The 21,003-nt window shown below is 46.3% G+C and overlaps 1 protein-coding gene across 1 annotated transcript in view; it reads left to right on the top strand.

The window, feature by feature from the left end:
• RANGAP1 (Ran GTPase activating protein 1) overlaps window positions 1-21,003 on the top strand; it is a 430,024-nt gene that overhangs the window by 199,245 nt on the left and 209,776 nt on the right. The window contains exon 11 of the mRNA XM_078683025.1: window positions 11,604-11,790. Coding sequence (XP_078539151.1) covers window positions 11,604-11,790 — 187 coding nt within the window. The remainder of the gene's footprint in view (window positions 1-11,603; window positions 11,791-21,003) is intronic.

Raw genomic sequence — 21,003 nt, 5'->3', positions numbered from 1 at the left:
AACAGAGCCACAAGCCGAAACAATAGGTCGACCTGGTGGATTTTGTGAATTCTTGTGTATCTTCGGTAATGTGTATATTACCGGGATACGTGATGACTTAGTGTTGAGGAAATTGAATTCTTTCTTACTAAGGAAACCATCTAGTAGTGCCTTTGATGTGACTTTAATGATCATATCTTGAATTTGTTTAGTGGGGTTACCAGGGAGTTTCTGATAATGGTCAGTATTATTGAGTTGGCGCAAAATTTCTAGTTTATAAGTGTCAATCTCTTGGATGACGATCCCACCGCCCTTGTCTGCGCTCTTTATTACAAGATTTTTGTTGGTTTTCAGTGTCGAAATGGCCTTCTTCTCATCTCTGGAAATATTGTAGGGAATGAAAACCTTGGTTTTTTCAAGGGTATCTAAGTCTGCAAGTACGAGTTTCTCAAAGGTGGTTACTTCAGGGGGGATCATTCCTGCTGAAGGAGAGAATGTGGATGGGGGGCGAAATGGAGTATTAACACAGGGAGCGTTACTAGGATGCAGTTGGAAAAAAGCCTTGAGGCGAATTGTTCTAAAGAATCTGAGTAACTCTGTATGCAATTCCATAAAGTTTGGAACAATAGTTGGCACAAATGATAAGCCTTTCTTCAGTAGCTCAATCTCTGCATCCATTAACCTGTGTTTGGAGAGATTAAAAATAGGAATCACCTCTGTGTTGGTATTAGTTACCATTGGTAATAGTTGTTCCTGGTTCTCCTTTCGCCTGGTGGGTTTTGCCATCTTTGTGTTCGCTTTACTTTGCCACGTTGGGGAGTGTTGGGCTGGCCTCTGCCTAAAAAATTGGTCTGGCCCCCACCTCGTTTATTCGGGATACTTGGTCCTTCACCTGGGTCAGAACTTTCTGATGAATCAACCGAGTGTCTGAAAAACCAACAAGGTTTTGGCGGCGATTGAATCGGCCCCAAGGTCTATTAGATTGAGGATGGGAATAAGCTCTATTAGAGTAGAAATCTTTTTGGAGATATGGGTACGTGTTTTCTACACTGTATTGTTTAATGTCCTTCTTTACTTTGTTTGCTTTTTTATTTTCTTCAATTCTATGGAAGTCAGCTATGCTTTTTTCTAGTTGTTCCAGTAATTTCTTGCATTCGTTTGTGGAGTCAGATTCCCCTAGTTGTTTTTCTATATCCTTAATTTCTATTTCCAGTGATTTTAAGGTTTCTATCACTATATCTATACCAAGCACTAACCAATGCCTGGAACAGGTGGTACTTATATAGCTAAAGTTTGTGATATATTTAGGATTGTCGGTAAATATACCAGGTACGTTTCTGACTTGAAGGCCGAGTGGAATTACATCAGCTTTAAGATAATCAGTAAGCATTAAAACCATCAATTTTAGCCGGATCTGTTTCTTCCAGAGTTTTTCTAATTGTTCTGGAAGTGGACTAGGGGTTGTGCTGGGTATTTCCGTGGTATTTGAGAGGAGAGAGGGACCTTGGCATATTTCCTTGATGTAATCATCGGTGTAGAGAGGTGCGTGTGCAGACATATCAGAGTAATAACAGTAGGGGTGGTGACATAAAGGTGAGTTTGTGCTGGGCAGGTGATAGGTACTAGGTGAGCCAGCCCTCGGCTGAGGGCTAGAAGTGTTTACTTTGGACCCTTGCAATCAAGCGATTGCGCTAAAGTCTGTTTTAAACAACAAGGGAACCCATTCGGTTATCCAGGGACCGTGGGTAGCTATAATTTTCAAACAACAGTGGTCCCCAAGAATATGTAGATTCAGGTTTTCAAATAAAACATAGTCCACAATGGGAGCTATATTGGCCACTGTCCAGCCGGACAGGGTATTTTATTTTCTTACAATGGAAACAATAACGGAATATGAAAACAGGCACAGTCCTGTACCGTGTTGGGAACAAACAGGGAAGGGGAATTTTAGGCAAGAAGGAGCATTATTGGCCACTTGTAATTCAGTAGAGGTTGTAAGTAGTGCCAAACAAGTGCTAGACACAGCATAGATCAAACATAGTAGTTGGGCTGTGAACACACTTCAAACAAGTCGACGTTTCGATCCCGTATGCTCAATAATGTGGGATCATCATCAGGACTAACAATACATACATTTGCTTGCCTGGTATATACATTTTAACACACAACCGCCTGTGGGAGGAAAAATAGGGAGGAAGGTTGGGAAACAGAAAAAAGGAAATAATCCCACTGTATTAGACTCTGAATAATATTGGCACTGCACTTTATTCGGAACCGACTTATCGTGCTGGCTAATTCCGTGCAAGTAGTGTCTGTAGACTTGAATCACGCGAGCAGCTTGCATACTCCTGTACAAGGAATAGATTGGTAGCCGGTGGGGCAGACCCAGTCTCTCAATGTTATTTGCACAGTTTATAGTTCATCAATATTTCATTTTAAATTGTTCATGTCATTTCAGGTTGATCCTTTCATAGTAATGTGGTCCAATCCTCAGCGCGGTTTAGGCCATTACGGATAGTGTTGAATTGAATCATGATTCTCAGTTCTTCTCTGTTGAGCATCTGTGGTAAGTTTCCGCCTCTTGGTGGAGGCTTTACGACTTTCAGAATCGTCCATTTAATGTCATTTTCATTGTGCCCTGCTGCATTGTAGTGGTCCACCAGTGGGGCATTGATTGTGCGGCACCTGATTCTGCTTCGATGCTGGCAGATGCGGGTCTTTGCTTTTTGCGTCGTCTGCCCTACATACAGTTTTGGACATGGGCATTCAATAGCGTAAATCACATTATGCGTATTACAGTTGGAAAAAGAGCGCCTCTCATACGTGATACTATTGTGTGTGAAATCTTTGCCCTCCACCGTGAGGTCACAGACGTTACAACAACCACATTTGACATGTCCTGTATTTGGGGGCAAGCCCCACATTAAGTCAATGGTTGGATTTTGAGAGGGGGTGGCAATGCTGCTCGTACAAGGTGGTCTCTTAAATTTTTACTCTTTTTGAAAGCGAATAAGGGCTTTTCAATGTTTCTCTCGGTGGGTTTTCTGAACAGTCGTGTGAGGAGCTCTCCTTCCGAATAGTATATAGTGAGGTCTAGAAAAGGTCTAGCCATACTGTTTATGGATCAACTCGAGACCGGATCCATTTTGTCAGATTCTAACCCCTTCCACTCTGGGATCAGTGTGGAGGCGTTATATAGACGACATTTTCCTTATTTGGAACCTACCAGTTGAAAAACTGACTCAGTTTCTCCACTGGCTCAATAATAATTGTTGTGGTCTATCTTTCACCTTAATGTGGGATAAGAAATCTATACCTTTTCTAGACCTCACTATATACTATTCGGAAGGAGAGCTCCTCACACGACTGTTCAGAAAACCCACCGAGAGAAACACCCTCTTAAGTCATAAAAGTAACCACCCCAGGGCCCTGAGGGACTCGTTACCTTACTCACAATTTCTCAGGATCAGAAGAAACTGCTCCTGTAGAAAAGACTATTTCAGGGAATCTGCCACCCTTTCAAACAAACTGAAGGACAGGGTCTACCCCAAAAGGATCATAAAACAATCCTTGAAACGCGCATGGTACTGCCCGAGGGAAGTCTTACTATCCCCAAAGGATAAAACCCAAAAAGAGATAATTGCATGTGTAACAACTTTCTCACCAATCTCTAACAAAATCAGGAAGTCAGTCCTAAAACATTGGCCAACGCTAAATGTAGGTATCCTGAACATTGAAAAGCCCTTATTCGCTTTCAAAAAGAGTAAAAATTTAAGAGACCACCTTGTACGAGCAGCATTGCCACCCCCCGCTCAAAATCCAACCATTGACTTAATGTGGGGCTTGCCCCCAATTACAGGACATGTCAAATGTGGTTGTTGTAACGCCTGTGACCTCACGGTGGAGGGCAAAGATTTCACACACAATAGTATCACGTATGAGAGGCGCTCTTTTTCCAACTGTAATACGCATAATGTGATTTACGCTATTGAATGCCCATGTCCAAAACTGTATGTAGGGCAGACGACGCAAAAAGCAAAGACCCGCATCTGCCAGCATCGAAGCAGAATCAGGTGCCGCACAATCAATGCCACACTGGTGGACCACTACAATGCAGCAGGGCACAATGAAAATGACATTAAATGGACGATTCTGAAAGTCGTAAAGCCTCCACCAAGAGGCGGAAACTTACCACAGATGCTCAACAGAGAAGAACTGAGAATCATGATTCAATTCAACACTATCCGTAATGGCCTAAACCGCGCTGAGGATTGGACCACATTACTATGAAAGGATCAACCTGAAATGACATGAACAATTTAAAATGAAATATTGATGAACTATAAACTGTGCAAATAACATTGAGAGACTGGGTCTGCCCCACCGGCTACCAATCTATTCCTTGTACAGAAGTATGCAAGCTAATGTTTTGTATATTGTTTGTAAATATTTGAACAATGTCTTGCTCACGCCTTTAATTGTATTCACAATCACAATGTCACTGCGCCGCTACACCTTAGCACATTCCCACTACCCGCTATTTTTGTTCTGAAAGACTCCCTTAGTATTGAATATTACCCCATCCCAAGATGGCGTCCAAACACGCCTAGTCCTACCTCTCTTTCCCGGGTTGCACGCTTATGTGGCGTTCTCACCACGGTTCTACAGTGACTGCGATTTGGCAGAGCACCCAGGGATAACATACATCGCGGAGGATCCACTCTCCCAAGGTAAGCGTGCAAGCGAACCGAGCTAGTTTGGCCCCGTTTTTAGTACACACTTATTCTAAAACGAAGTATCTTTTACAGACTCGTTTGAGCCACCACTGGACCCCGTAGGCCACTCTCCCCTCAAGGTAAGCCCGAGCAACCGCTCCGAAAACTTGAGAGACAATTAATTTAACAAAATCCTCCCTGATACCTTCCTTTGTAACCCGCAGTATTTTTTCCGATTGGAAACGAGGCGGAGCATATGTGACAACCTGTAATTTTAAACAGGTAATAGCCTTACTCGCTACCAGAAACTTTGCGCAATTAGCATAAAAGAACCCTCTATTGATCGCTTTCTCCCATTTTACAGGAGACACTTAAATCCAGGTGTCCATCCCTATACTAACTTTTCCCTGAACCCCACCGACCCACATGGGTAAGCATCTACCCTGAGAGGCACTGAATGAATGAGCACGTATGTGCACGTTACACGAGTAGATGCGAATGCCCACGAATGATGACTATATGCGTAGTATGCATGAAAATGGTTAGTTATACCAAACGCCCTCCGTGTGTATTTTTATATTTATTTTTACTTTTAATCTTAAAGTTTTAATAATTCGAACTAGGTGTGGAACAAAAAGTTAAGTAATATATTTTCAAGCACATGTCACGAACTTCACTGCTCGCGTGATTCAAGTCTACAGACACTACTTGCACGGAATTAGCCAGCACGATAAGTCGGTTCCGAATAAAGTGCAGTGCCAATATTATTCAGAGTCTAATACAGTGGGATTATTTCCTTTTTTCTGTTTCCCAACCTTCCTCCCTATTTTTCCTCCCACAGGCGGTTGTGTGTTAAAATGTATATACCAGGCAAGCAAATGTATGTATTGTTAGTCCTGATGATGATCCCACATTATTGAGCATACGGGATCGAAACGTCGACTTGTTTGAAGTGTTTTCACAGCCCAACTACTATGTTTGATCTATGCTGTGTCTAGCACTTGTTTGGCACTACTTACAACCTCTACTGAATTACAAGTGGCCAATAATGCTCCTTCTTGCCTAAAATTCCCCTTCCCTGTTTGTTCCCAACACGGTACAGGACTGTGCCTGTTTTCATATTCCGTTATTGTTTCCATTGTAAGAAAATAAAATACCCTGTCCGGCTGGACAGTGGCCAATATAGCTCCCATTGTGGACTATGTTTTATTTGAAAACCTGAATCTACATATTCTTGGGGACCACTGTTGTTTGAAAATTATAGCTACCCACGGTCCCTGGATAACCGAATGGGTTCCCTTGTTGTTTAAAACAGACTTGAGAGATTTAAGGACAGTAGAGCAACTGCCAAATCTTTAGGTCTTCAGATAAGAGGCTCTTCGACTGGCAGAAGATTCAGGGGTTTTGGTCGCTCTTCCTTTCGGAATTTCCGGCAAGGCCAGCAGCAGCAGCAGCAACAACAGCAGCAGCAGCAGCAAAATTCCTTATACAGATCATATAGGGGAAAGCAGAGAGCACGTCCTCGTGGGCGTCAGGCCTCTTCCTCCTCCACCTCCTCCAACCCCCTGCCCCAGAAAAGCAGCCCTAGATCCGCCATTCAGGATCATGTGGGTCCGGTTGGGGGCCAGCTTACCCATTTTCTACAGGATTGGGAATCAGTTACATCAGATCTTTGGGTTCTCAATCTTGTAGAAAATGGGTATGCCCTTCCCTTTCGGGAATTCCCTCCCAATTACCCTCCTTGTCAAGGTTTTTGCACCGAGGAACATCTGTTACTTCTGCAGGAGGAAGTGCAGACATTGTTAAGAAAGGGTGCAATAGAGGTGGTCCCAGAGCAGGAAAGGAGTCAGGGATGCTACTCCCGGTATTTCCTGATTCCAAAGAAGGATGGCAGACTTCGTCCAATCCTGGATCTCAGGATCTTGAACCTCTATCTGAAACAGGAGAAGTTCAAGATGCTCACCCTTGCTCAGGTTCTTCAGGCGCAGCAAGAAGAAGACTGGATGGTGTCGCTCGACTTGCAGGATGCTTACTTTCACATCCCAATCCTGAAGTCGCACAGGAGGTATCTCCGTTTTACGGTGGGATCGCAGCACTACCAGTTTGCGGTCCTTCCGTTTGGACTTACTACTGCGCCTCAAGTCTTCACCAAGGTGATGGCAGTGGTGGCGGCGCATCTCAGGAGATCAGGGATTCCAGTATTCCCTTATTTGGACGACTGGCTGATCAAAGCGGAGTCGTCAGAGAGAGTGCTCCATCATCTGCGAGAGACAACTCAGTTGTTGTACAGGTTGGGTTTTTCGATAAATGTACCCAAGTCTCACCTGGTGCCCTCCCAGCGCAACCTGTTCATAGGTGCTGTACTGGACACAACTGTATGTCGTGCATTCCCTCCTCCTCAAAGGATTCGCGACATTCAGGAAATGATTCCTTTATTTTACAATGGAGCGGTCGTTCCAGTCCTGAAGGTCCTTCGCCTGCTTGGTCTGTTGGCTTCATGCATTCTGTTGGTCAACCATGCACGCTGGCACATGAGGGCGCTCCAGTGGTGCCTCCGCAGGCAGTGGTATCAGCACAACGGAGATCTCAGGGAGTCGGTGAGGATCTCCAGAGAACCTGCGGCGGATCTGTCTTGGTGGGGCGTGGAAGGCAATCTGTCTCAAGGAAAGCCTTTTCAGCTGCCTCCATCGGTGGCCACAGTGAAAACGGATGCATCCACACTAGGGTGGGGTGCTCATCTGGGGGATCTGCAGGTCAAGGGCCTTTGGTCTCCAGAAGAAAGGTTGCTTCACATCAACCTTCTAGAATTGCGGGCGATACGTTTGGCGCTCAAGGCCTTCCTCCCTTCCCTTGGCGGTCAGTCGGTTCAAGTCCTGACGGACAACACGACCGCGATGTGGTATATCAACAAGCAGGGAGGAGTAGGGTCGCAGTGTCTCTGCAGAGAGGCTCTGCGTCTCTGGTCCTGGGTTCAGGACCATCAGATTTGTCTGATGGCGAATCATCTGGCCGGGGTTCTGAACGTTCGTGCAGACAGTCTCAGTCGGCAGTTCTCTGCCGACCACGAGTGGAGGCTTCACCCGGAGGTGGTTCACGACATCTTTCAGATGTGGGGGACTCCTCGGGTGGACCTGTTCGCCACTCGCGAGAATGCTCACTGCCTGTCATTCTGCAGTCTCCAGTTTCCGATGCAAGGAGCCTTGGGGGACGCGTTTCAGTTGAGTTGGAGAAGTCAACTCTTTTACGCGTTTCCTCCCATACCCTTGATTCCTCAGATTCTTAGGAAGATTCGCCAAGACCGGGCCCAAGTCATATTGGTCGCCCCGGACTGGCCAAGAAGGGTGTGGTATACAGATCTTCTCCACCTCTCCTCTCACCCGCCGCTCCGTCTCCCTCTCAGGGCAGACCTCCTCTCTCAGATGGAGGGGCAGGTTCTACACCCCCACCTCCAGACGTTGCACCTTCATGCCTGGAGATTGAACGGGGCAACCTGAATTCCTTTTCCCTCCCGCCTGACGTTGTGGATGTCATCTTGTCAGCCAGGCGTGGCTCCACTAAGTCCATCTATTCTTATAGGTGGTCGAAATTTGTCACGTGGTGTGGGAAAAAGTCTATTGACCCTTTGAGAGCCCATTTGTCTGACGTTCTCCAGTTTGCCCTTTCTCTAGCGCTGCAGGGGCTTGCGGTTGCCACGGTGAAGGGTTACCTTTCAGCGCTGTCGGCATTTCTCTGTTTGCCTGACCAACCTTCTCTTTTTAGGTCTCCTGTGGTTTTAAGGTTTTTGAAGGGTCTCACTAATAAGTTTCCTCCTTCACCTTTTATTGTGCCTCAGTGGGACTTAAATCTTGTATTGACCTTTTTGATGGGTGCTCCCTTTGAGCCTCTTCACAAATGTCCTATGAGGCTTCTTACCCTTAAAACGGTCTTCCTCGTTGCAATAACCTCGGCAAGGAGGGTTAGTGAGCTTCAAGCTCTTAGTTTCAAGCCCCCTTTCTTGACCATTCATGCTGATCGAATGGTTCTCAGGACCAGGGCTGCTTTTCTGCCTAAGGTGGTAACTCCCTTCCATCTAGGACAGTCCATTACCCTTCCTACCTTCTATCCTCCCCCCTCACCCTTCTAAGGAGGAAGAGAGACTGCACCGTCTGGACCCTAAGAGGGCGGTGTCCTTTTACTTGGACAGATCCAAGGATTTTCGTTTGGAAGACCAGCTCTTCATTGGGTTTGCTGGCTGCAAGAAAGGAAGAGCGGTACATAAAAGAACTTTATCGAGATGGATCGTCCTCTGCATAAAGATCTGCTACTCTTTGGCCGGTAAGGAACCACCAGAGGGTATAAGGGCTCATTCTACAAGAGCTAAGTCTTCGACCTCAGCGTTGGCTAGAGGCGTACCTGTTGAGGATATTTGTAGAGCGGCAACTTGGTCTTCCCTCCACACTTTCGCGAAGCATTACTGCTTGGATTCCGAAGTGAGGAGGGACGGTCACTTTGCGCGTTCTGTCCTTCAGGATTTCCTGGTTTAGAAGAGTGGACACCCTCCTCCGGGAGTGGGGACTGCTGTGGGACTCTATTCACAAGGTGAGGAATCCACACGGCAGATGTATCAATCAGAAGAACAAGTTAATTACCTTCGGTAACGCTTTTTCTGGTAGATACAATATCTACCTGTGGATTCCTCACTGACCCACCCGCCTCCCCGTTGTCCACTCTTCTATGCCAGAGTTTCTTTATTGTTATTACTTTATTGTCAAGGAGATGTTTCAACTGCTTTCCTGCATTTGCTTTACACTGTGTGTTTTGTCTTGACTATTGTGTACTGTGTATACTATGTACATTTCTACTGTCATTGGTCCGTCTGTGTGCCTCGATGGCACGGAAAAAAGGGCGGAACTGATGTCGTCACGCCGGCGTGGGCCTGTTATAGGCGTCGGTGACGTCAGCGGAGTCGCGTGCGAGGCCGTGTCTCTGTGACGTCCAAGTCGACGTCGGCGCGAGGCTACGAAAAGAATTTCCGAATGTTGCTGACGCAAGGGGATATTCACAAGGTGAGGAATCCACAGGCAGATATTGTATCTACCAGAAAAAGCGTTACCGAAGGTAAGTAACTTGTTCATTACTGCTAACTATTCTGATACAAGCATGTGAATCTATGAAAGATCCAATACTGGAGAAGAAAGTAAGTTACTTATCTGTAACTGTAGTTATTCAATATTGGTATCTTTCATAGATTCACATGCGACTCACCCTCCTCCCCTAGAGGCTCTCCCATTACTTTTGGGACTATGCTTGTTCCCACTTCTGCTTGAAAATCTGAGTGAACAAACATCTGTGGGGAAGGTTCTAGAGGGTGCTGACGCCTGATTGGTTGGTGTCCAAGTTTGGTCCTTTTTTAAAAAAAGGTCATAGATAGGCTATTAAATTCATGGCCTAGTGCCATTGTAGCCTATGCTACTAAAATGATTGCTTTGATATAATACAGTGGGACTCCCACTTCGGGGATTCTGACCACCTCCCCATGCCAGCCAAGCACCCCCGGGGGCACAGCAGACTTCCACCCCATGGTAATTGATTGTTTTGCTATGTTCTTTGCCACTCTTTAGAAAGGGCATATACTTGACCAAAGTCGTATCACTTGTTTACTCTACAAACACATCCTGTCATTGAAACGACTTTAAGCACTTGCTGCTTTTGGTCCAGGCTACCTTCAAATCAGTGAGAATTAAGTCTTGGTATAGTTTGTCTTAGAGAAAAAACGTGTGTATTTTTCGGAGTCTTTTTAAACTAGCTATTCTTTGTCCATTGTGTTTTAAGGTTGCAACACACTTGCGTATTGCATCAGATCTCATCTTAACTAAGCGATTTGTCTGCCTGTTTTATTTCCTATAGCTACATTATTATATAACTGGATACATAGGTTCCATATTGCCTGTATATAGAATTAAGTTTTAAGTTTGGTAGCACATTGTGCGAGGTTTAGCATATATAGGTACTGCAGCTTGCAGGATTTTATTCACCATGTTCACCCCAAATGACTAAGCATGCTCTTAACTCCAACATTTGCGATTTTACTGCAAGTTGTGAAGCAGTATATGGCTTTCCTCAAACACGCAATGTTGTATTGTAACAAATGTGACTCGCCACACTGTGATGCCAAGACTAGCTGTGTGTTTAGGCTGGCCAGGCTTTGCAGTGAAGTTGACAGTGTCTGTTATTGTGAGCATAGTTCAATGCTTAATTTGTAAAAGAATATGTGAAGGTCCCAATGTTTTTCTTAGAAGCCTATGGCCAGCTCTTGCAAAGGTAGGGATACCAAATACAAGGGCTGCTTAGTCTTGATTTCATCTGTTACTTCTTTAATACACCACCTTCCCAGCCATTTTATTTCACGCTTAGAGGTTCTTTTTTCTATCTGGTTTCTTCCTCTGACACAGTTTTTCATTTTATCTCTTCCGCCGTCTTTTTTTCCTTTTCTATTTTTCTCTCTTATTACGGTTTAGCCTGTTGAGGAAAAATAAGTGCTGGTTCTCAGAAATGAGTGCTGGTGGACCCCACCGGCTTAAATCAAGCACTAATTCAGTTGTTCCCTAGCAGGTTGTCTTTCCTAAGTATAGGTATACAAACCTGGAAATCTAGATTACCTTCCGATACCACTTTCTTACAGATTTTTATTGTCTGTCTCCAGTCCCCATGATTGTGATCAGGACATTATTTGTGTGTGTTAGACACTCTTAGAAGGTGGCAGGCAGTCCAGTGTAGAACTGTCTACATTTTCACCTTCTTGAAATGTATAGCTGCAGGAATCTGGTTTATCTGTGCATGGTCATGTCACTCATAGCTCATGGATTTAATTAGATAATGCTTCATTGTGTCAGTAACTGTTCTTAATTCATATACTTTTGCTTTATGCAGTGATGATGAGGGTGACGATGAGGATGATGAGGATGATGAGGATGTTGAAGAGGAGGAGGAGGAGGAAGATGAAAGTGAGGAAGATGATGACGTAGATGATGATGACGATGATGACGACGATGATGTGGACGAAGAGGATAGAGAAGATCAGCCCGTTTCACCCCCCAAGAAGATTTTAGAGTCTCATGTAGGTGGTTCGGTGAACATGGCATCCAGCACGGACATTGACAGATAGGATATGCATTGCTGCATTTCGCAAGCCACCAAATGTTTCTCAGATGGGGGAGGGATGAAGGGGTTTAAAGGCATACTGCACACTTAAAAGTGGTGAGTGGATTCTTGCTTCTTTCTCTGCCTACTGAGAAGTGGCTTTGGAGGAATGTGCCATAGATTTTAGATTTTTAGAGGGGCTGCTTCTACAGTTCTCCAGGGGCTTGCCTTGAGTGCTGATTGGAGTTAAAGGAGCTGGGGTCATTTGTATCAAATGAAAAGTGAATGTGTTAGAGTTCCAATTCTTGCAAAAGAGCCAGGTGCTTCTTAGCATAACCTATATGTCTCACATGTGCCGTTCCTCTCACTTGAATGGATGTGGTTGTTATTCCCTTGATTTTTAATGATGAGTGGAGTTAGAACCCTTTGCATCAATCCATGCCAAATTGCATCCTTACCCCCTGTGTGCTTGAAAACAAATTCTGTGTTTCAGAGTTATTCTCTTTGGATGCACACCTGGTCAGTATTGATTTAATTAAAGAACATGGCAGTGGTCATCATGTTTAATGCTTCCTAAATATTTAATGAGTACGCCTTTCACTGTACATTGCGTCCTGTGGCATGCTCACCAATCTAAAGCTAAGCACTTGAACCTCCCTACTGTCAATTCTGATATGAGAGTAGGTGAAGTAACCTCATTTTATGAGTTAAACTATAGTGTTGCCAAGTAATTGGGACATGCACTAAATCACAAAGGCATTCCTGTTGTCCACAATTCACTGCCCAGCTGAACTGTTGCCATGTTCATCGGAGGAATTAGGCATAATGCGGCACAAAATTAGTTACATAAGCATTGAAAGAAATTTAGATCTAAGGCAAGATGTTTCACAAATAACAAAATGTTGAAAAGTAATTATATACTTCTCCTTTAAAATGGGTGCTTGGGTTTGATAATGCACCTGTCCAGTTTGGTGCATCTCCTTGGAAGGGGTTAGAGATCTCTTTTGTGTGTATGTGCGTGTTGTTGGACGTGCAATTTAACTCATGTTTTTTCTTACGGCTGATCTTGCTTTCTAGTCTTTTTCAATATCACAATTAAAACCCTGCATGCTTATCAGATGCCTATCCAAAAATGAGGAGTCCTACCTTTTCCCCTCCTTTTAAAAGTAATCTCGGCTTCAAAAAACAAATGGTTATTGAAAGACACTTCAACTTTTTCATATTGTAAAGGTATCCTTTTAAATACTTCTGAAACAAGAACCTAAAACAACAAATATATGTTAAGGATGTTAGTTAATTTCTCTCATCCTACATATACGAATCTGTCAGGCACCTGGGCTGCAGAACGTTTTTCAAGCAGAGGACAGAAATGTTTATCTGAGGACAGTTATTACTTCTTGCCCAGTTGCAGGCCCATTGATTTTTTTTCTTCGAAATAAGCTCCCAAAGCTGCATAGAAAAGGATTGCGTGATCAAATTTGGTTTGGTGACGCTCATTGGTTGATGTTTAAGGTTTCACGGGTGGGAAATCTGTTGCAACAGCTTAGTTTTCAAGTGGTGCAGTTTTCAGGCCAGTGTTTTTATAAAAACATAAACAAAAAAAAAATCAACATTCACAGCCTTGACTCTTGCTTCTGATTATTTAAGTTTGAGTAGATGTGCTGAAATATCATGGTTTCCTGTTTATTTGATCAATTGGTGTGGTACCAAAATGTTACTTTGCAGAAAGCCCACTACAGGGCCCAAAGCAAATAGTGTTGGATTGCAGGGGCCTGTGTTGTATCATTGTATGCGCTAGCATTATTGTTGCTAAGAATTTAGATGGGAGATTTGTGTCAGAGCCTGACAGCGTCTATGCCAGCATATTTATGATGGCATTTCACAGGGAAAGTGCAGTCCCATAAAGGTGACTCCCCGCCAGGGTTCCCAGACTGATTCTTGCCTTAGCAGATAGCTGAGCCATCCTGGAGTCTGATAACCAGAAAAAAGTTCTCAAATGTGAACAACTCCACGTATTCCTGTGGAAGATGAATATCTCTTGTTGAACACCACTTCTGGGCAAGCTGAAAATGTGTCCAACTTGTAGAGTTTCAGGCATGGTTGTGTTAAGTTGTGACTTCCAGAATAAAGCTTGTTTTGGTAAATGTTGTTTCTGTCAAGTTAATTGTGTACAAGGACAGAACCGGGCAGAACCCATGCGGGCAGAAGCTCTGCATCTTCTGGGTTTGAATGGGGATACCTATATATTCATAGTGTAAGTGCCTGTAGATAAATATACCTAGCATACTCCTGTCATCCATTGTTGCACTTTCTCACGTGCAAGTTGTTTCTCCAAAGAAGTTTCTTGAGTCTCAAGATGTGCTGTGACACCTCCTCCTCTCAGTGTATATTGCGCATGGGCATCAACACCATATGCAATTGCTTTTTCTGCCATTGAGTTCAAATGTTTTAGTATGCTCCAAATTCTCCAGTATTAGGGGTGTCTTTCATAGATTCACATGCCTGAATCATTCCCCGTCGTCGGAGTAGGAGTCTCACGGTATATAAAAAAAGCAATAAAATGCCATAAAATATATAGCAAATAACAGAAATACCAAACCAGGAAGTAAGTAGCCCCAGCTACAGTAGAAAAAACTTCCATACTCGTGACTATCTAAGTCATTATGTGTTAGTCCAAACTGCAGCCAATCAGGCGACAGCACCCACCAGAATGTTCTCCCCAGAGGCTCAGTGTGAGAAGTTGGCCTGATGTGCAGTGCTCACTATTCTAGTGATCACTATATATCAGTCCAAACAACCCTTATTGATGATTGGTTGTAAGTCAACCTTATAGACCAGCTATCCTAGTAGCATGGATACGAGCAGTCTAAGGCTAAGACTCTAGAGGGCGTGTTAAGCCAGCTGTTTTACCATCACATTACCCCTTGAACACCCAGTGAAAGGACACCACACAAGTTGTTATGAAAATAAACAGTGTATTTATTTATAACAAGACTACCCTGGCTCTTTATGAGACAGGGAGCTAAGCACACAACAAAACTCTTACGAAAATACTTTTAAGTTAGCACGTTACACAAATGCCCGAGGGGCACGAAAAACCATATACACTAAAAGTGGAATGCGAATTACTAGCAGGTAAGTAACAGTTCTAATAGGCTTTGGAATCGCTAGGACTGGACTAGGGAATCGTTAGATTACTACTAGGAGGCCTAGGGGACTCGGGTGCAGAGTGTGCACTCTCACGCGGGATGCGGGACAAAGTCTATGGAGGCTAGTAAAGGCAAAGTTTAGTGTTCACGGGCGAACCCGACCTGGTAGGAAGAAAACGACAGTGGATCCTGACCCTAGGATAGTGAGGCTATGCTGGGACACCGAAGTGCCGAAGTTACCTAGCCCAGGGGCTGCAGCTGCATAGGTCTGAAAAGACGTCGGGAATCTCGTTGCCGGACCGGGAGCCTGGAAGGAAGAAGTTGCTGGCAGGCGACCAGTGAAGGAAAGTTCGATGGATCCAAGCCTGGATCAAGGAAGAAGAAAACCTGAAAGCAGAGGGGACCAAGTTCTTGAATCACTAGCCAGTGATTAAGTGGGCACCAGGATGGCACCGGGCGAAGTCACCGCAGTCAGGTGAGTGGGCGCTGCTGGGCTCTGCAGTCTCTCGGACCAGGAGGCGTTGTCGCGACCAGGATGGAGGTGCGAGCTGTCCCACGAAGGATGAAGTCGTTGGCGTCGAAGTTACCCAGGATTGGGCAACAAGCCTTGGCTAATTCAAGCCCACGCGGTGGACTCAAAATGGCGTCTTGAGTGGACCAGGAGGGTCCAGGGTGCTCCTCTTCTGGGAGGGAGCAAGGGCCAGTCTGGAGCAACCAGACCAGCAGCAGAAATGTCGTCGGGCGTCGTCAGGAAGGCCACAAGCCAACGGGCTAGTAGCCAAACAACGCGGTGAGCAGCAGAAGGCAGAAGGGCCCCACGCCGATCGTGGAGATGCTGGGGGGCTGCTCTTCGGTGCTGGAGCTGCTCAGGGTGGGGGCTTCTCGGACCCCAAAGCACTCACCAGGAAATTACTCGGTGGGCTTGCTGTGCAGAAGTCGTGCAGTCTTGGCGATGGCCGGTCCCTCGAGGTCTCGTCGCACCCACGGTTCTCAGCTGTGCTGTAGAGGTGGGTAGAGGTCAGAGGTGCCAGGGAAGCCGGGTCTCGTCGAGCTGGGCAGTCGGATTCCGGAGGAAGGACGTGCAGCAGACCGCAGTGTTCTTAGATGGTGCCTGCGGATGCAGGGTGACTACTCCTTAGCCACAAGGGAGAATCTTGAGGAAGAAATCGTGAAGTCCTTTCGTGGAAAGTGGTATCTTGATTCCAAAGATGATCTGCTTTGGAAGGGGGCCAGTTCCTACCTTTATCCTGTAAAAAGGGGCTGGCACGCGACTAAGTCCTGCCCTATGGGTGGGACTAGGAGGGGGGTGGTTACACCCACTTCCTTGGCGGGCTTTTCCCCAGCACAGGGTCTGGAGTGACCCTGGAACTGGTTCCAGCCAGCCTATGCACAGTGAGCACCGGGGTGCCACGTGCAGTCACCTTCCTCTAAAGCCCTGCCTACCTACAATACACAAAACCCTGTCTGGGACGGTGCTGGCACCGCCCCTGGCAGGAAACCCTTTGTCCTTATCTCCTGCTCTGGGAGGACTCCCAGCAGCAGGAGGGCAGACTTGTGTCTCGGTGGCAGCATCCATTTTGTGGATGCTAAGGCTCTGTCTGACTTTTAACCGGGTTATAGGTTACAGGCATGTCGTGTCCCTCTAGAAGGGTGGAATGCTAACCCCGTCGCCAGAATTGGCGAGGGGTTAGTATTCCAATTCGTATGACACCTTACTCGACATGTTTTGATAAAGCGATACCAGAGTTGGCACATAACCGCGAGGATTATAATGCACTTAAGAGTATATGGTATGCGATATCATGGAAACGGCTAAGGGATGGGTCCCGAAAGCCGCAGACAGGCTCAGCTCATGCCAGAGCAGCATCTCACACGATTCCAAGCACTCTGCCTTCAGGATTGTTAAGGCCTGCCATAGGAGTGACTGATAGGAGATCTGTGTGTCCATTTTTAGGGTTAGATATAGGTATACTATATCTAAAGCAAAGGGTGATTACACCACCTTGCCCCAGCTGTCAAGCAGCCAGTTGTGTCAGATTTGGATGGCCAGCCAGGGGTGGCATAATACATGCTGCAGCCCCTGGTAGGCCCTGGGTACCTATGCCCTGGGTACCTAAGGTACACTGTACAGGGACTGATAAGGTGACTCAGTATCCAATTTAGATATGTACCTAAGGTACATGGAATCCATTTTACAGAGAGAGCAGTAGGCCTGGGGCCCTGAATAGCAGGGTCCCAGGTCAACTAAGTCAGAAAACCAGCAAAACACCAGGCAAAAAGTTGGGGGCAACCATAGTCAGGGATCAACCTTCCTACACTCAGGCTCTCAGATTTTCTACCGCACGTTGTGTGAAGGGAGTCTCCCTGAGCTCTGCTCAGTTTTTTCTGGGATAGAGAAGGGCGCCTTCTATTGTGGCTCAATAGACTAAAGAACAAGGATGACCCTGTCTCTGAGGTAGGAAGTTGTGGTTCCGGCTCTTCATTTCTTTCAACTAAGAGGAAGGCTGAAACTGATGTTTCATCTCTGAGGGCGAAGGTGGTTAAGAAGTCTAAATCTTCTCAGGATGCTCCTGGGCCTAGTTCTTCAAGTAAAGTTATCCCACTTTCCAAAGGGGATTCTACGCCCTCTAAGAAGTCTGGGACTAAGACAGTGCCTAAGAAATCTTCTAAATCTGTGCCTCCTCAGTTGCCATTATTGACAATTTCAACGTCAAGGAAGGACTGTGTTTCTTCTCATGTGGCCACTTCTACCACCTGCACTATGACTTTCTCCTCACCGAAGCCTACACTTGTCATGTCTTCAGCTTCTTCGCCTACACTGGTTCATGTCCAGATTAGGCCTATCTCGTCGTCGACAGTTGCCCCGACGACGATGGCCAAGGTACCGTCGACGATTTTGTCATCTTCATCTTTGAGATCCCCGTCGACGATGAAATTGGCACCGTCGACGTCGACGGCCCTCCCGTCGACGGTAAAATCCTCGTCGACGACGAAGACTCCGTCGACGATGCCCCCGTCGACGACGACGGCGAAGCCCCCGTCGACGGCGACGGCGAAGCCACCGTCGACGACGAAGCCACCGTCGACGGCCTCGACGACGAAGCCACCGTCGACGGCCTCGACGACGAAGCCACCGTCGACGGCCTCGACGACGACACCACCGTCGACGACCTCGTCGACGAAGAGATCCTCGTCGACGGCAAAGCACTCGTCGACGAAGCTACTGTCTACGATCCCGTCGACGACCCCGTCGACGACCCCGTCGACGACGATTCCGTCGACGAGACAGCACTGTCAGCAGTATACAGACGTCCCGTTGACGCCGCCTCTTTCAAGCTGCACTACTTTGCAGGTTTGGTCTGCGCAGACAGCAGGGATTCCATTGCCATCTCCTGCGACTACAGCTACTTTATTAAAAAAGAGAGCTACTGCGGAATCTATTTCTACTACCATTGTGGTGCCTGACAAGCTCTTGGATTCAGATGAGGAAGGATCCTATGAAGACGAAAATTTTGGGGCAGCTAGAAGTCCATCCGAACTCCATATTAAAGTTCAGGAAGATGTTGAGGATAACATGGAGGACGTTCAGCCTGCTCCGCGTGCTGACAGACCTGACACTGATAGGCAATTGCCTGAAGATTTATTCCGCAATTTGCAGTACATGCTCAGTGACTATTATAGACGTTTCCCACCTTCTGAGTCTGGTGACTCAGTGATGTCTACACCTTTGCCGCAGGGAAGGCCTTCCCTCTCTCCGCGGACACGACCAAGGGCTACTAATGCGTTGGAGGACAGTCGCTCAACATTGCCTACGTCACCAGTTTCATCTCCTCAGCCAAGGGAAGAGGAGCTCTCGGAACAGGAAGATCAGGAGGAAGGAGAGCTGAATGAAGCCTCTGAATCGTCGGAGTATGAGGATTACAATGCGAACACACCCTCTCCGGCGGAGCCTACTACTTTTGAGTCACCACCCGTGGACGTTGCCTCATTTCACAAGATCATGGATAGAGCAACTAGGAGGTTTCTGATAACCATGGAAGCAAAACAAGAAGACTGCTTTTTGTATGATTTTAAATCTACCCCTCATAAGCAGAGTTGGACCATTCCAATTATAGATTTCATCTGGAAGGAGGGTCTTAAGATCATGGCCAAGTCGAATTCCTTACCAGCAGTGCTCCCTAGAGTAGATAAAAAATATAGGGCGCCTACTACTTCTCCAGCATGCCTTGTCGGGCAAGCTAAAGCCGATTCTGTGGTGGCACAGGCAGCGCAGAAGAGATCTTCCAACCCTACGTCTCAGGTCTCTGTTCCTCCAGACAAGGATGGGAGACGCCTTGATTCCATTGGCAAGAAGGTTTCTACCATTGCAGCCACGACCATCCGGGCCGCAAACTCCCTCGCCATTTTAGGGAGATACGATAGACAGATGTGGTCGGACATCTCACCGTACATGGACAAGCTCCACGAGCACGAGCCTGATCGCACTGAGGCCAAGAAAATCCTTCAGGAAGGAGAGTGTGTCTCCTCGGAGATGATTGACGCTGCTGTGGACGTTGCTGCCACTGCCTTTCGACAGCTTGCGGGTGCAGCTGTTCTTAGACGGCAAGGATGGTTACGAGCAACCTCCTTTAGGCAGGAGGTTCAAAACAGAATCATTGACATGCCTTTTGATGGAGAGTCACTATTCGGCAAACATGTTGATGAGGCCCTGGAGGCAATAAAGAAAGACACTGAAACAGCACGTTCACTGGGTACCCTTCAATACCGGAAATCTTCCTTTCGTGGCACAAGAGGAAGGGGGAATTTCAATAATAGAGGAGGATACGCCCAACAACGCTCTTATTCCTCCACCCAGGGAAACCAAAGATTTCAGCCTTACCGGCAACAAACCTATGGACAAAAGAGAGGAAATTACTCTCAACCTCGAGGAAAATCTAATTATCGAGGAAGAGACAACAAGAAATGAGGCACGCATCCTGCCACCACTTTGTGCCAACCCGAACCAAATTGGAGGACAAATATCCCAACACTACTTAAATTGGTCCGAAATTACTACAGACAAATGGGTCCTGGATGTAGTAGCCAGAGGACACATTTTAGAATTCGTAAAAATCCCCCCAAATTGCCCCCCAAAAGGACCCGATCCAGCGCACCTCAAGGAGCTATTCGTCCAGATCAACACCATGATCCGGAAAGGGGCAATCGAAAGAGTGCCTCATCATCAGAGGGGACGAGGCTTCTACTCAAGATTTTTCCTTGTTCGCAAGAAGTCAGGAGAGTGGCGCCCCATCCTCGACTTGCGAGCATTGAACAAGTTTCTGAAGAAACTCACATTCAGGATGCTAACACTTCAGGAAATCCTCCAATTTCTTTCGGCGGGAGAGTTTTTGGCAACACTCGACCTTCAAGATGCATACTTCCACGTACCGATTTTCCCACGGCATCGGAAGTTTCTCAGGTTCAGAGTGGCTGGCAGGGACTTCCAGTTCAAGGTCCTCCCATTTGGCCTGCGTTCAGCCCCCAGAGTGTTTACGAAGATGCTGGCCCCAGTAGCGGCCCATCTTCGGTTGCAATCGATTCAAATTTATCCATACCTGGACGACTGCCTTATCAAGGCCAGTTCTTTCGACACGGCTCAAGATCACGTTCAAAAAACTTTGTCTCTGATGCAGAACCTAGGTTTCTCAATCAACTTCGAGAAGTCTCGTCTCACACCTACAACGAGAAAGGACTTCTTAGGAGCGACACTGGACACCAACCTTGCCCAAGTATTCATTTCAGAAGAAAGACAAGTCAAGATTCAACGACTCGCGACGACATTGTCACTAAGAAAGTGCGTTTCAGTACGCATATTCAAGTCATTCCTCGGAATGCTTTCTTCCTGCATTCTGCTCACTCCCAACTGCCGTCTTCGGATGAGACCCTTACAGGAGGAACTCAGTCGCCAATGGATCCAAGCCACAGGATCTTTCGAGGATATCCTCCACATTACACCTCGCATGCGACAAGCGATCGCATGGTGGACCCACCGATCCAACTTA

The sequence above is a fragment of the Lissotriton helveticus genome, chromosome 1_1 (assembly GCF_964261635.1).
Source record: "Lissotriton helveticus chromosome 1_1, aLisHel1.1, whole genome shotgun sequence".
Lineage (NCBI taxonomy): Eukaryota > Metazoa > Chordata > Amphibia > Caudata > Salamandridae > Lissotriton > Lissotriton helveticus.
This window is presented reverse-complemented; position numbering and strand designations above follow the sequence as displayed.